General features: G+C 39.8%; 1 protein-coding gene across 1 annotated transcript in view; it reads left to right on the top strand.

The window, feature by feature from the left end:
• LOC307024655 (transcription factor 4-like) overlaps positions 1 to 12489 on the top strand; it is a 106805-nt gene extending 94316 nt beyond the window's left edge. Inside the window, 4 exon segments of the mRNA XM_079658973.1 lie at positions 2524 to 2677; positions 4254 to 4483; positions 5536 to 5683; positions 7066 to 12489. Coding sequence (XP_079515099.1) covers positions 2524 to 2677; positions 4254 to 4483; positions 5536 to 5683; positions 7066 to 7114 — 581 coding nt within the window. The 3' untranslated portion in view covers positions 7115 to 12489.
• The last annotated feature ends 2974 nt before the right edge of the window (positions 12490 to 15463 follow it).

The raw sequence follows: 15463 nt of genomic DNA, 5'->3' as shown, positions 1-15463 counted from the left end.
ATGACATTGTTTGCATTAATGTAATGCATATAGTCTATGATGTGGCAGAGGCAAAGTGTCAGTTGGGGGGGCGGGCCTTGTTTAAGAGGCCGGTAGCGGAGGGGAATGCAATGCATTGTAAACATGGCCCTGTAACAAAACAGTTTTCCAATTTGGGATTAACAAAGTATATCAAATCAAATCTATCTAAATCTAATTAAAAGCAATATTAATGGAAAAGGATGGAAAACTTGGAAATCATTCAAAACATAAAAGGTTACACAAAACTGTAAAAAAGGAAAAGCTTATCTTTTCTGTGATGAAGATGAGATACTGAGGGTCAGAGAGTTAACCTGCAGACTCGCACACAGTGTCAGATCTCAGCTGGCAGGCCTGGACTGCACCGAGCGGTAAAGGACTTAACGAGAAGGGTAAATAAATATAGCTTGCGTGTGTGATATGAATATGGAGGAGGAGAAGTGTATATGAGCGTGCTGTGGAGCAAATTAGCCCTGAGCTCGTTTTTAAAGGCTGAAAATGAGTCTGCTGGCAGAAAAGTTCAGCCAGCGGCAGCCGGAGCCAAGTGTGTAATGAGGTGAGAGAGAGAGAAACACACACACCCAGGCTGAATGTGTTCCTTATACTCACACTCACACACACACACACACACACACACACACACACACACACACACACACACACACACACACACACACACACACACACAGCGAGTGGAGGCTGTAAATAGAGGGTATTAAAATGGTTTTTGGCAGCAAACACTTCAAACTCAGTAGCAGAGCTGTGGTTTCCTCCTCCCTCACTCTCACTTTCAAAATAATTATGAACTATACCGATTTAAGTTATATTCACATATACATCCCCATACTCCACAGTGGGGTGAGTTCATCCAAATTACACACACACTAAACGTTGGCAATTGAACATCCAATACGATTTCCCTTTGATATTGGCGTATCATAGTGGGCTGTTTTAATCATAATTAAACCTACAGTAACAAAGTGAAAGGATTTATTTTCCAAAATATTTGTATGTTGAATTTGTTGTACTCTGCAGTCTACCTAAAGCAGTTCGACAACAATTCCCCAGGAAATGTGGGTGGTAATATTCAGAATGTCTCAATGACATTGAATACTGCATAAGCGACGGTCGCATCTTCAGGCAATATCTATTAACTTTACCTTTTTAAAACTGTCACCCCTGTTTGTGTAGTTTTATCCGATTTGATTGACCGTGACAAGACAATCCTTTTTTTAATCCACCCGCTCCATTAAGTTAGGTTAGGGTTAGGGTTAATGTTTGTCTGACTTCGGTTCAGCTGTTTCTAGGTTGAAAAACAATGGAGCCAATGATCTGCTGAAGGACAAATAATTAGCTAATCATCATCGGGGGACAGGACTTACGCCATTGCGGCAGTTTTGTCCAACATTTTCTCAGCCCTTCTGCGCACTTTGGCTAATATCAGACCGAACTGTCCCTTGTTACACGCAAAATCTGAATTTTGTCCATGCATCAATGTCAACTTAAAATGTCATTAGATTCAGGCGCTTATGTATTTGATTTGCTGTTATCCAGCTGATTCGGTGTCGTCAAGGACAAAAAACAGATCATTCAAATAAGGACTCTGGGTAAGATATCATCTTTTATATATAGCCCTCGATACGTATTTTCGTCCCTTCCATTGTTGTATGTTGAATGACACACACACACACACCAAACACAGGCCGTCACAAAATGCCTTCAGTCAGGCAGATGGGGATTCAAAATGGCTGACAGTTGGCCGTGTGTGTGTGTGTGGAGAACAGAGCGGAGTGTTTTGTGTTAACGAAGTTGGCAGCGTCCCAGTGTCGGATCCATACAGAAGTCAAATAAAGACTGCTGTGTTCAGCTGAGGAGTCAGAGAGAGGAACAGAGGACTCACATGTGCATCACCACTCCTCCATGCGGCCATCTTGAAGGGCGACGGCACAGAAATCTGCATTCAGACGTCAGCAGAATGAGCGGGAAACTGAGCGCCTGACATGTTCTTTTGAAACATTGCTTGCCTAAATTAACTGTTTTATCCACATAAATATGTAGTTTTTTAAAACTTGTATTATTTCTATTGATTTCAGAACCTTTTCTTACACAGGCCTGTTCAACATTGTGTTTCGTTTTTGCGGGACTTGAGATTGCAATGACATAAAACAATAATGGACCCACTTCTGCTTTTCGACTGTCTAGAAGTGTAATGCTACTTTCACCTGTGACGCTTATGGAGCACAATAACTTGCCACTGCAAAGACTGCTTGTCACTAAACGTATGTCAAATGTTAGGGTTAAGGAAACAATGACTAATGCTGTCATAGTGCACAATGTATTTAAAACTGCTTCCAAATTGTATCGGTCAAGTTTCTTTAAAATCGGCCAGATGTTTTTATGTAATCCTGCCGAAGGATAAACAATTCGTCATGTATTTTATACCTCAATGTGCACGTTCTTACCCTTCCTCATCTCCCCCCCCCCCCCCCCCCCCCCTTCCTGCAGCCATGTCCGGAGGCCTCCAGGGTCAGAGCGCCTCCTCCGTCAGCTCTGAGATCAAGTCGGAGGACGAGGGAGACGAGAACCTCCACCATGACAGCAAGTCCCTGGACACCAAGAAGGAGGACGGGGACAGCAAGGACCTGAAGTCCATTGAGAGGTAAAGATCTAGGTTCAGGTTCCTCTCAGACGTTGACTCTCAGCAAACCCCTCAGCTGGGCTGTTACAGGCTTTGACCAAAAACACCTTCATGCCCAGAGACCTTCCTTGTTCATTGAGAACATAAGTTATTTTAGGGGGTCAAGATGTTGGGTTTATACAAACTCAAGTTATCCGGGGCTTTTTCATTCTCTATTTTATATCACCATTTCCTGATAGGACAGGAATTGAAAACTGAAATGTAGCAATCTTTTGAATCTCAAGAGACACAAGGAAGGTCTTAAAGCTGTGATTGTTTTGGGGGACCAGCCTTTGGACTTTGATGAAGTAACTAAGTGTGATGAGAAGCAGCTAAATATAACAAAAATCAGAGATGTTCCTGGTTGACAGTCGCTCCATGGGCTTGAACCTGGTTTCATCTGTTTCTCACACAACAGAGTAGAGCCCATGCTCAATATTCTCAAAGAAGTGATGCCTCGTATTCAGAGCTGGGGAAACAACACCGACAGAATCATTGAAAATTCATAATCTTTCATTATAAACGTTTAAAAAATGATTTGAAGATATGTCAAAGGCAGGTATAACATCGACATACTATATAAGCCCTCAAGCCTGCTATATTTTCATTTCATTTGTATTTGTCCCGCTCATGGTACGCATACACAAATGTACAATAATTGCCAACAAAACATGTCTATAAACACACCATTGAGCGAAAAGGAGCAGGGAGAAGAATCAAATCTTATATGACCTGCCCCTTTCTAAAAAAAACAAAATAAATACCAATAGATGGTCACAGCCACACATACCAGTACACCCTCATCTGAGTCCTACTGGAGAAGAAGGTGGAAAGGCTATTTAAAGTAATAAAAAGATAAATAAGTGGTTTTGATCCATAGACTGTATAAAAATAAGTGGACGTAGCAATTTGAAAAGGAAAGACAATCTGGAAATGCCCTAAACTTGCATTTTTTTTTTTCTAATGGTCAAAACGGGGTGACCACTGGTAGAATATACTATATCAAAGTCTATGAAAAAATGTCCATACTTCTCACTGGATGTTTGACCACAGTAAACATGTTTCTAATGAGCTTATGGTCTCAATCTTTAGCTCCAGGCCTTTTTAAATTAAGCATGATTTTTGTTTGGTACATTTTGTTCACATTTAAAGTAAAATACATAATAAATCAGCTTGTGGTTGACAGGTTGTAACTTTTAGCTCCAAAAACTCAAGATGGCCGAACTCAAGCATTCAAAACGGGATTCCACAAACTAATGGGTGTGCTCCCTTAGACTCAGTCCCCTTTTTAATCAATTCTATATTTTGATTACGGTGTTGTTTCCCTTTCCTGGACGCAGCTGAGCAGCCTTCACCCTCCAACAATATTTGAACCTGGAGTAAAAATCTGAAACATTTGGATGATTATGATGATGATGATGATGATGATGATGATGATGATGATGATTTTGATGTTACAAACTGAGCTCTAACCCTCAAAACCTCCCCATCCTCCTCCTCTCCTTCCCTCACCCCCTGCTTCCTCTCCCCTTGCTGCCTTTTGTGCTTTTCACTGCAGCAACGCAGACGACGAGGACTTGTCTCCGGAGCAGAAGATGGAGAGAGAAAGGGAACGGAGGATGGCCAACAATGCGCGGGAACGTCTACGCGTCCGCGACATCAACGAGGCGTTCAAGGAGCTGGGAAAAATGGTGCAGCTGCACCTGAAGAGCGACAAACCTCAGACTAAGTTACTGATACTGCACCAGGCCGTGGCCGTCATCCTCAGTTTGGAGCAACAAGTCCGAGGTCAGTTTTATATAGAGACGCCTGACCTTCGACCTCAGTACCTGCTTTTATTCTTCGATGTTAATCTATTGCGCCTAGACTGGTAGTTCATCATGATTTGACTAAAGTTAAAAGAACACAACAATATAATGCATCTTGTTGTTCTTCTTATACAAATAATAAATAAAACACATAGCAATAACAACAATAATACATTTGTAGTTTTTAGGCGCAATCCAGAGAATGACGGACAAATGTTGATGGTCATAAATCTCGAACCTGATGCAATAAGAAACTGTGTCTGCAGGGACATTTGTGACCTTAAAACAAAAAGATTTCTAATATCCTAACTTCCAGTATTCATAAATCAGACTTTGATGACGGCCACGGCCTGGTGCGGTTTCAGTAACTTGGTCTGAGGTTTGTCGTTCTTCAGGTGCAGCTGCACCGTCACTTTTATCCATCCTTCCATCATGAACCATCTCTGGGTTTGGGATCCAAATGTTTCAGATTTTTCCTCCAGGTTAGAATATTGTTGGAGGGTGAAGGCTGCTCATCTGCATCCAGGAAAGGAAAAGAACACCGTAAACTATCAAATATAGAATGTATTAAAAAGGGGACTGAGTCTTTGTGACATCACCCATTGATTTGTGGAATACTGTTTTGAATGCTTGAGTTCGGCCATCTTGTTTCTTTGGAGCTAAAAGGGAATTTAAGGTAGGAATCATAGTTCAAGAAGTTAGATATCATTTAGCACATGTAGTGCTCCAAGAGCTCCAGGAGAGGGAACCACTGGCGCCTGTGGATTTTGTTAAAGTTTCAATACTTATTAACTAACACAGCATAAAGAAAATACAGTCAGGACAGTATGAAGTTGACTTTTGATTATGTTCTGGTTTTATGTTTCAGTATTTGTAAGCAACTGTGACTGAAAGAATATTGCTTTTATTTTACTTTTTATGGTTATTTCATTTGACTTTTTTTTTTTTTTTTTTTTTAAGAAGGGGCAGGTAAAAGAAGATTAAGTCAGAGCCAGTAATCACCAGAAATAATCTCTTCCTCCATGTGTGCAGAGCGAAACCTGAATCCCAAAGCGGCGTGTCTGAAGCGCCGCGAGGAGGAGAAGGGCTCCATGTCCTCGGACGGCGCTTCGCTCTCATTGGCCGCCGCTCACCACGCCGCCGCCACCATGGGCGATGGGTCCAACCCCCTGGGACAAATGTAAAACGCAGCAACACCTCCCTGAACCCCTGAATGGTCAGAAGGTTTCACTTATAAACTAATCTGCTGTTGTACCTTAAACTCAAACCAAAGAGTTTACATTTAAAAACCAAACCAGAAACTTCAAGAATTTTTTTTTTATAGCATTCAGTTGCCATGACATTGATGGCTAAGTAAACATGCCTCCATTGAAACGTTGGCTCCCAATGAAAGCAAATCGGAATATTACATTCATGCTTTAAGGGTCAAAAGTTACATTTAAATCATTATGACTTAACATGTAGTCTGTGTACTGTTTAACCATGTGTTTCCTGGATAGAGAATTATTGTAAGCAAACCAAAATGCAAAAAAAAGAAGCCAATCAGTCATTCAAACATATGTGAACGTCGAAGTAACGTAAAGTCAAATAACTATTTTCCACTTTAGATTAACTGATGACAACATGTTATTCAAATGTTTGTCTTATGACTCAACAATCAGAATTCACATTTTATTCTTGCAGTTGCATTATTTGTCTACTCTATTGCAGAAAAAAGGTTATAACTTACACAGACAACATGTTGACCGAATACTATATAGGTCAAATGTATTTTAAAACTTGAATGTTTTTGGACAGGGTTTTTTGTTTAGTTCTTGACAGTTAAAATCTGGAAGAGCTGATCATTCAGAAGGTCTAAAAATACAGGCCAGACTTGAGTTTCTTTCTGGTCCCGGTACATTTTAACAACAGATTGGAAGTAAGTGTGATTTTCATGTGTGACAGTGTGTGTGTTGTCGATGTTCTATGCTCTTAAAACATTCAAAAAATGTTAAATGCACATGTAATTAAATACCTATTTATTTGCACTTTTCATCAAATCAACATTATGTTTTTAGATGTTTAGACATGAAAAGCAATTTGTAATTTCTTATGGATAAGAAAAAAAAATGGAAATTGTGCAATTGGCAGATAAGCAGCACTGAAACTTGAGAATAGCAAATCATTTATCAAGTTCCTTCAAAACATTACTATGAGTCTCACAGCCTCAGTCATAAGGCCAGAATCTATTGGTATACAAATGGGGAAATATAAAAAAAAAGGGATATATTAAACATTACAAAAGCATCTATGTCAATGTTTATGTTGATTGAAATATATTTTTGTTAAGTCATTTATATATTAATCAAAAATGATTTGTGTACTTTTTGTACATTTACTTATGTCTGCTCTGACTGTAAAAGTTTGGAGTTTCTCTTTAACACCTGAGGGTAAAATAAATAAAGTTTTTTTTCAGGTGCCACTGTTAGAGCTACTCTTACAGTTAAAATAGGTGTTTGATTGTACGGTAAGTTAATGTCCCTCCTAATCCCCTGTTCCTTTAATTGTTTGTATACTTTTCAGGTCAAAGGTGCCAGAGTTCATCAAGATGATGAGTGACCACTTCCTCTGACAGCGTTTCCCTGCAATCGATCAACCACGTTGTTGCTTAAGCCTGACCAATCAGATTCTCTTGATCTTCGGTCTGACCAATCAGATCCTTCTCTCCTCTTGTCTGTCTCTTATCCTGCTCTTCACCTTCGTCTTCTTCTTCTTTCGGGAAAACGAACTACAGCGTCACGTTAGTCGCTTTTGTCACTTTGCGTCTCCGGCCGAAGTGAACTAGATGCTACTTTGTGGAGACGTTCAATGGCCGCCGTAAAAACATGGCTGCTGCAAAATGGCCGTCTGTGGGAGCTTCTGACACAAAGTGACAGCAATGGACAAACTTCTTTGGAATCACATCATCCGAGAAATTCTTCTTCTTGTACTTCTTGTTTTATCAGCATTCCCAGTTTTAATGAACAAAATGGTTCTATATATAGTATATATATATATATACGACAAAAAGGACAAAAAAGGACAAAGAACTTGTCAAAAAAAGGGCAACTGGACGCAGGGAGTTTGGAGGGTTTGTGTTGGAGCAAGTTATTCAGAACGGAGCAAAACATATCACAAAGTGTTAAAGAATTTTTGATTTCTTTAAAGCAACATTGCGCAGCTGTTCTTGAATGCAGCGCGTCTCTGACTGAATGGCAATCTAACGCCACACTGTGGATTAAGCTGTGCCTGATCTCCTCTTGGATGCCAACCAGTCAGATAGAAACACACGGAGAAGCAAAGTAAGAGAAATTAAAAAAGAACCGGAAAATCCAGAAAGAATCACAGAAGCAAGCGGCCCACTCATACTTCCCCTTACTAGCCACACATCACAGATTCAAGAACAATGTAAACAATATTAGATCCTGATATGCCGTGTCATTCAAGCAGAAATTAAGTTTGCAAGCGCTTTTTGACTATCATAGATAACTAGAATCAAACGGGGCTAAACAGCAAAAACATGGGCAACTCGTTATTCCCCTTCTAATGCATTCCCTCCTAACCTACTAACATTCACCTTAGATAAAAAAAAACGTGAACGTGTTTATGTATTTTTTAGCAGTGTTGACTTTGTTTACGAAACAACTAAATTGTACCTACTTCAAAACCACCATTTCAAAAAGGCTGAACAGTTTTGTAGAGTGTATTTTCTGGAAGGAAGACAATACTTAAAGAATCAGTCAGTTATTCAATCAATCAGTGAGGGACTCCACGCGGACCGGGGTGTTTAAATTATTAGAGGTAAAGGAATTACAGTAATCAAAAAAGAAGAAAGAACCATGCAGTAATAAAGAACTTTACTCTTAGACGTGGCAGGAAGAAAATACTTCTATTGACATCTTTGTTTAGGATTGTTGGGGTCTTTGAGGCCAGAACGAAAGAGTAGGAAACACACCTTTGTTAGATATTCGTCAACATGTGCAGAGTTTAAAATCATGTACAGGCCTTCTTTTTTTTAAATCAAAAGATTACCGGGCAGATGGTTGAGAGCATGGTGAGATCATACAACTGATACATGGATGACTGGATTAGAGGGAAGAGGGCTGGACTCAGCACTGAAGTGATTTCTATTCCATGTTTAGCACATTCCCTTAATCACCAATGCTCTGCTTGAATCGAGTGGTTGTGGAAGTCCCAAGTCCTGAACCATTCGAGTTGTGGGAGTCATAAGAGGAGAAAGGAATGAAGTGGGTCAACGTCCCCATGAGCTACTAAAAGAAGGGAGAGTATGGACAATAGAAATTAGAGGTCTAAATGATATTGGAGCTGTTGGCGAAGCAAGGGAACAATCGTCAGGGTGAATACTTTCTTCTGGGGGCCAAGCAGCAGAAGTCAAAGCATTCCTGTATTGGATTTATTTTTTAGTATCTCGCCAATCATAACCCTAAACTTCTACCCTCTTAGACTCCTCCCCTCCCTGAGTACGACCTTCGGGGACTATCTGATCGAAATGTTCCGTCCTGCAGATAACTGACAGGTTCATTGTAGTCTGTTACTGGGACCTTACTTTTCCTTGACCTTGCCATCCAGATGCATTGTTGAACATTTCTAAAACCTTGTCTTGTTTTCTGCATAGCATTGTAGAAACTAGAGAATCAAGTATACTTAAATATCCCACAGTTCCAATTGGACATTTTTGATTTTGGAAGACTACTTTCTGTCCTGTTTGGGTTTAGACGAGCTAAGCTTGTTCAGAAACAAAACTAGTTGCGCTCCTGAGACATGGGACCAAATTTAAACAGACCATCATCCGCTACAGTTAGGGTTAGGGTTAGCCCTCAGACTCTTTCAGCCAGTCATGGCCCTCAAAATAAAACCAGTATACTCCTGTGTCATTCCTTGTGAGTCTGGAATCAGTCCAGTGTGGGTTTTGCGCAATATACATGTCAATTCCAAACCCTTTTTAAATCAAGTGACACCATTGTCTGAGGCAAGTCCAATCTGCGAACCGCTAATAAAATATGTTACTTCAGACAAAGGGTTGCTTTGTGATAGAACTTTAGAAAACTGTAAAGAAAATGAATAAGGTCCGGATAGGTTATTAACAAAACCTTAAAGTTTGTTGCATTGCTAAGTATCAAGGTGTACTCCCGTCCAACAGGTGAAGTTACAAGAACTTCCATGGTTTTCTTGTATTAATCTGAAAGTCCCCTTTCACTTTCCCCCCAGTCTGATCCTCTCTCAATCCAGGCCTGTGTTTTATATCCAGTCCTAGTTCTGTCTTCTCTGCTGACCCTAGCCTTATGATCCCTAAACCAGAGCCCGAGCCCCTCTTCCCCCACCCCCCCCCCAAGCAGACCCGCAGATGCAATTTGAACATTCACACTACCAATGTGCCTTTTAGAGTTCATATCATTCGAGTTGCCAGAGGAGGACATTCAACTGGTCTTTTAATAGGATGCAAGCTTAGGGAAACCTGTTCTTAGTCATTAGGTTCTATGCAGTCAGGTTTTTTACCAGACCTGGGAATTTAAAAAAAGCTAAAAAGGAAAAAAAAGTATTTTTTGGATAAAAAAAACTAAACTGTATTTAATGTACTGTACGCTTATATGTAAGTAGACAGCCTGTTCTGGCTCTGAGCCAATGAGACAGACGCTTGATTTAGCAGGACAAGTCCCTATCCCTGTCCTTCCCTGACCCCCGCCCCAAGTTTTCCATACCCCCCCTGGTCCTAGCCCCAGCCCTGTTTCCATGGTGAACAACGCGTCTCTTCTTGTATTATAGCTTATCAGCTTTTTATCAATATTTGATCGGCTTGTTCGTAAGCCAATGTAGTCTTCAGTACAAAGTGTGTGGTCGTATGTTGTAAAACAGATTTTCTTTTTCCTCTCTCTCTCTTTTTTAAGAAGAATCTTTTTTCTTATTACTTTTTCTTTGTCTGTTCTGGTTTACATGTCGATTATAGAAAATGTAAAAACAACAAAAACAAAAACAAACAAAAAACACAATTAGCTATCTGACAGCACCGTTTCTGTCCGTGCTCCTTTTTGATGCGTTTTGAAATGCTACCCAATCAACAGGAAGGCACGGAAACTGGAAAATAATCTATTTGAATAAATCAATCTATATATAGATGTACAAAAAAATATATACGATATATAAGGAGGGGTGCCATTTTTTCTGTTATTTTTTTTATTTTATTTTCCAGAGGAGTGTTTGCTTGAGGACTTATTTTCTCAAAGATTGAACTGGCAGACGTTGGAAAGGCCCTTCAGTGTTACGAAATGTTCAACTGACTTTGTTGTGTTCTCTGTTGTTGCCATAACAACACCCTCTGACTAGTACGGCATCCTGCGCAGGACAAAAATGGGACCGGAGCGTCATCAGCTCCATTCACTGCTCGTATCCAAGGCAACAACACACAGACGTTTGTAAATTGTATGCAACAAAATGGCAAACTTTACCATTATTTTGAAATTGTGTATGTAAAAGTTATATTTTTACATGTAGACTGTTGTTATTTTGTGTTTTAGAAATATGTTGTATCGGTTTTTTTGTTAAAATATGAAAAAGTAAAATTCAGTGTGTGTTGAAAAAATGTGTCACATTGAAAATGTAGTGCGGTCAAAAGTTCAGAATCATTTTTTTTTTTTTTATTGTTTCAAACATTAGGTTTATATCTGTGGGGTTCATGGGAGGAATCCGAAAACATAAAATATATATGATATTTGTTTTATTCTCCATGCCTCATGACATTACCATTTTTAAATGTATTTTTTGAAGAGAATTGTGTAAATAGTCATAAAACTTTTTTTCTGTGGGGTAAAGACTTGCCAGTGAGAGGCGACGACGATGATGATGATGATGATGATGATGATGATGATGATGATGATGATGATGATCTTGATCTTGTTTTCCATTTTTATTGATTTTGTATTCGTCCCGTTACAGTAGCCAGGAGCCAACTGTTAGTATGAGTCAGTGCTGTATGTGGTTTAGGTTGACCATCTGAAGTGGAAGTCAAATTATTCACTTGTGTCAGAGCCGGATTGGGGCCTTTTTAGCGGCACATTACAAAATGTCTTCATCTTCAAAATTTCGATTTTCATAAGAAAAAACGCACTGGTCACTGACAAAAAAAAGCAAACCTTAGAGAAAGTGTAAAAGCAAATGAACAAAAACACAGATGATAATGATAACTGATATGATAACTGCAAAATACGCTACCTGATTCTGTTATGTAGCTCAAAAATGGTATTGTGATCATCAAAAAAAGAATAACAAAATTACAAATTGGTTATAACAAATAATTAACCTGTTTCAGAAGTAGCTATAAAAAACTGAACTGAAATATCCAAAGACTGTTCACATATTTAAATACTTCATTAACCTGGTAGATTTGGGCTTGCTCTGACTCCTGTGCATTTATTCTCTTCACGATGGGTTGTAAATGTTAATAAAATGAAACTCCCTTAGCACCTAATTCAAGATTAATATATGAAAATGTTGTAAAAGATTGGAGCGCCACTAATATAAAAAAAGCAGGTCATCGGCAAACAATCTTATCAGCTATTTCCCCAAAAATGTATCAGATCATGTGCAAGGCAGTTTCAATCAATCAAGCTTTTTTGTTAAAAGGAAAAGCTGCTTTGACTCGGACCTTTAGGTAAAACACTAGGATTGAATCTGTCAGTGTAAGTGCTAAATGTATTTTTTACGTAATGTTATTTTTGCGATGCTTCATTTTGTATTTCTCTTTGTTGTATAATCAAGTCATCTCCCGAATTACAGTATTTCATTTTTATGTTACCCCTGATGTTTCTATTAGCCAAATTGATACCTTTGTTTCTTTTCTCCCTTGTTGTACATACATGCCTCATTTCTCTTTTTCAGTGACTGTGCCATGAGCTTTGTAATCTGTTACTCTGTACCAGTTTTACTGCAATAATGAGTTGAATTGAAAATGGCCACTGTTGTTGTTTGTTTTCCCTGCGCTGTTAGAATCAGGAAGCATTACTCATGATAGTGCACCCATTTAAATGAACACTTCAGAATACCTTTATATTATTATTATTAGTATTTAACAGCAGCAAGTTACACAATCTTCAAAATACAAGATAGATACCTTGTAACAGTAAAAAGGGTTTAGCAGCCAGGTCAATCAATCAATGTTTATTTATATAGCCCAATATCACAAATGTTACATTTGTCTCAGTGGACTTCACAGTTTGTACAGAATATCAGTATGACAATACGACACCCTCTGTCCTTAGACCCTCTGTCCTTAGACCCTCACATCGTACAAGGAAACACTTCCAGAGAAACCCCACAGTTTAAAGGGGAACATGGGAGAAACCTCAGGGAGAGCAACAGAGGAGGGATCCCTCTCCCAGGACGGACAGACGTGCAATAGATGCCGTGTGTAAATTGAAAAGATAATACATTTGCAACATAGGTAGTCCAAATGTTTGGAAATGCATGTGTGTATAATAAGAAGATGAATCCACGAGTATATCCATCCAGGACTTATGATCCAGGACCACAGCCACGACTCAAGATCCAGGGCTCGCGATCCATGACACAGGACCGCAGGATCATCCATGACTCCGGATCCCGGCGTATATAGACACCAAAAAGAAAGAACATTTGGGGAAGCTGGGTTAATCTGAACATGAGAGTACACAGGTATAGACAGAGAGAAGGAAGAAGTAAGATGTCCCCCGACAAACTAAGCCTATATCAGCAAAACTAGGGGCTGAATCTAATCAGCCCTAACTATAAGCTTTATCAAAAAGGAAGGTCTTAAGCGCACTCTTAAAAACGGATAGGGTGTCTGCCGTCCAAACACAAACTGGAAGCTGATTCCACAAAAGTGGAGCTTGATAAGAAAAGGCTCTGGCTCCCATTGTACTTTTAGAGACTCTAGGAACAACCAACAACCCTGCATTCTTGGAACGCAATGCCCTAGTAGGACAGTAGGGTATAATGAGTTCTTTAAGGTAAGATGGCGCCTGCCCATTAAGGGCTTTGTAGGCGAGAAGAAGAATTTTAAATTCTATCCTGTGTTCTATAGGGAGCCAGTGTAAGGCAGCCAGAACAGGAGTAATGGTATAAATTACACAGTTATTAATGGCATATATATATTGCACATATAGCACATATTGCACAAAGTTGGTTTGTATTTAGCAGCAAGGGGTGTTATAGTCTGTGTTGCTAAATACAACTGCGGTATCCCTCCGTGTGACAGGTGGGGTGCAGCAGCCTGTCGCTGAAGGTGCTGCACAGTGAGGACAAGGTGTCCTGGTGGGGCTATCTATCCAAAGGTTGGGTATACTCTAGACATAAGCACTCACCAACATCGGTAGCACAACAATTCTGAACGTTGGTACAATATGTATATAACTACATTTAATTTTTTCCAATGAATAATTACACATTTTTTCTATTAAACATTTCATATAATCAACAACTTTATCAATTCTGCAAGGGGCAATTGGTTATGAGCAGCTTATGTCATGTGCACAGGCAGGAACATACAGGAAGACAAAGTGATATAACTCCTGTGACAGACATCAACATGAACAATCAAAGGAGCCTGTTTTCATGTCTTTAATCGCTACATAAGTTAAACTCCTGCCAATGTTTTAAATCTCTACTTGCCAAGGAAATCCCTAAAAGCATTGAATATTATTTAAAGTTAAATAACTTACATTTAAAACAAGTTATACTTTTATGGGACCCTAACTTGTTAAACTTCAACAGTATTTTTAGTTTAAGTTCAGTTGAGATATTAAAGTTTAGGAGCAACATAAGAAGTCATCTTTGAGACAATTCTTCCTAAAGGGGCCTGAATGGCTCGGTTTTATAAAGTATATTTAATCATCTGCTATCAGTAAGTCACCCCAAACTAGCACCAGCAAATTCACACATTTTTGATATTCTACACTTCATTATATATTTTGGATTATGTTTATTCTCTTCAACATTAAGTGCCATGGTTTCAGTTTAGTAATTACTGGCATACATTGTCACGACTAGGCCAACCAGTATGAACCCAAAAGTGGTGATGTTACGTATTGTGTCGAGTAAAGCAGCGTCCACATGGCGGCGTGCGTTGACGCTTGCCGGTGAGCTTGTCTGAAACTCGACCAAGGGGGGTCGAGGGGCGGTGGTGTCTAAATCGATAGGGACTTGACTTGGCTTGGCAACTGGAAGGTCACCAGTTCAAGTCCCGGCAAGACCAAGTGCTACCGAGGTGTCCCTGAGCAAGGCACTGTTCCCTACACTGCTCCCCGGGCGCCGTTCAAAATGGCAGCACACTGCTCCTAACACTAGGATGGGTCAAATGCAGAGAAACAATTTCCCCACGAGGGATTAATAAAAGTCAATTTTACATGAATCTCCCGCCCCGGACACACAAGCACGCGGTTTGATTGGCTAGAGCTTGTACTGGCATATGATTTGATTGGCTGACGCTTCCGCCGAAGCTTCAAAAGTTGAACATTGCTCAACTTTTGAAGCGAGCGAAGCAACGCTCCCACAATGCAGTTCGGCAAAGCGTGACGTCACCCCATTCAAAGTGAATGGGCAGAAACGTTGAAGCTTCAACGCACGACGCCGCCGCCGGGCCGTAATCCCCGATGCTTTTTTATGAAGCATGTATCAAGGCTTGTATCGTTTTGGGCCAGTGACGTCACCGATGACAAACGAAGCCTCGCTGCCTGTCGATACAACGTGACTGACTCAGAAAGTGCTTTAGATCGGTTGAACCACAACGCTCATAATACCCGAACGATATTACCCCTCCTGTACCCGGGCCCGGTGACACGATGGAATTAAGAGAGCTCAGACCCTCACTCATATAGAGGTCGGAACATGTCATAATTATAAATGAATAAAAGCACAAATAAATGAAGGAATAAAAACATAAATGAATAAATAC

The sequence above is a fragment of the Notothenia rossii genome (assembly GCF_949606895.1).
Source record: "Notothenia rossii genome assembly, chromosome: 11".
In the NCBI taxonomy this organism is placed as follows: Eukaryota; Metazoa; Chordata; class Actinopteri; order Perciformes; family Nototheniidae; genus Notothenia; species Notothenia rossii.
Note: the sequence above shows the minus strand (reverse complement) of the source record. Positions and strands in the feature narration are given on the sequence as shown.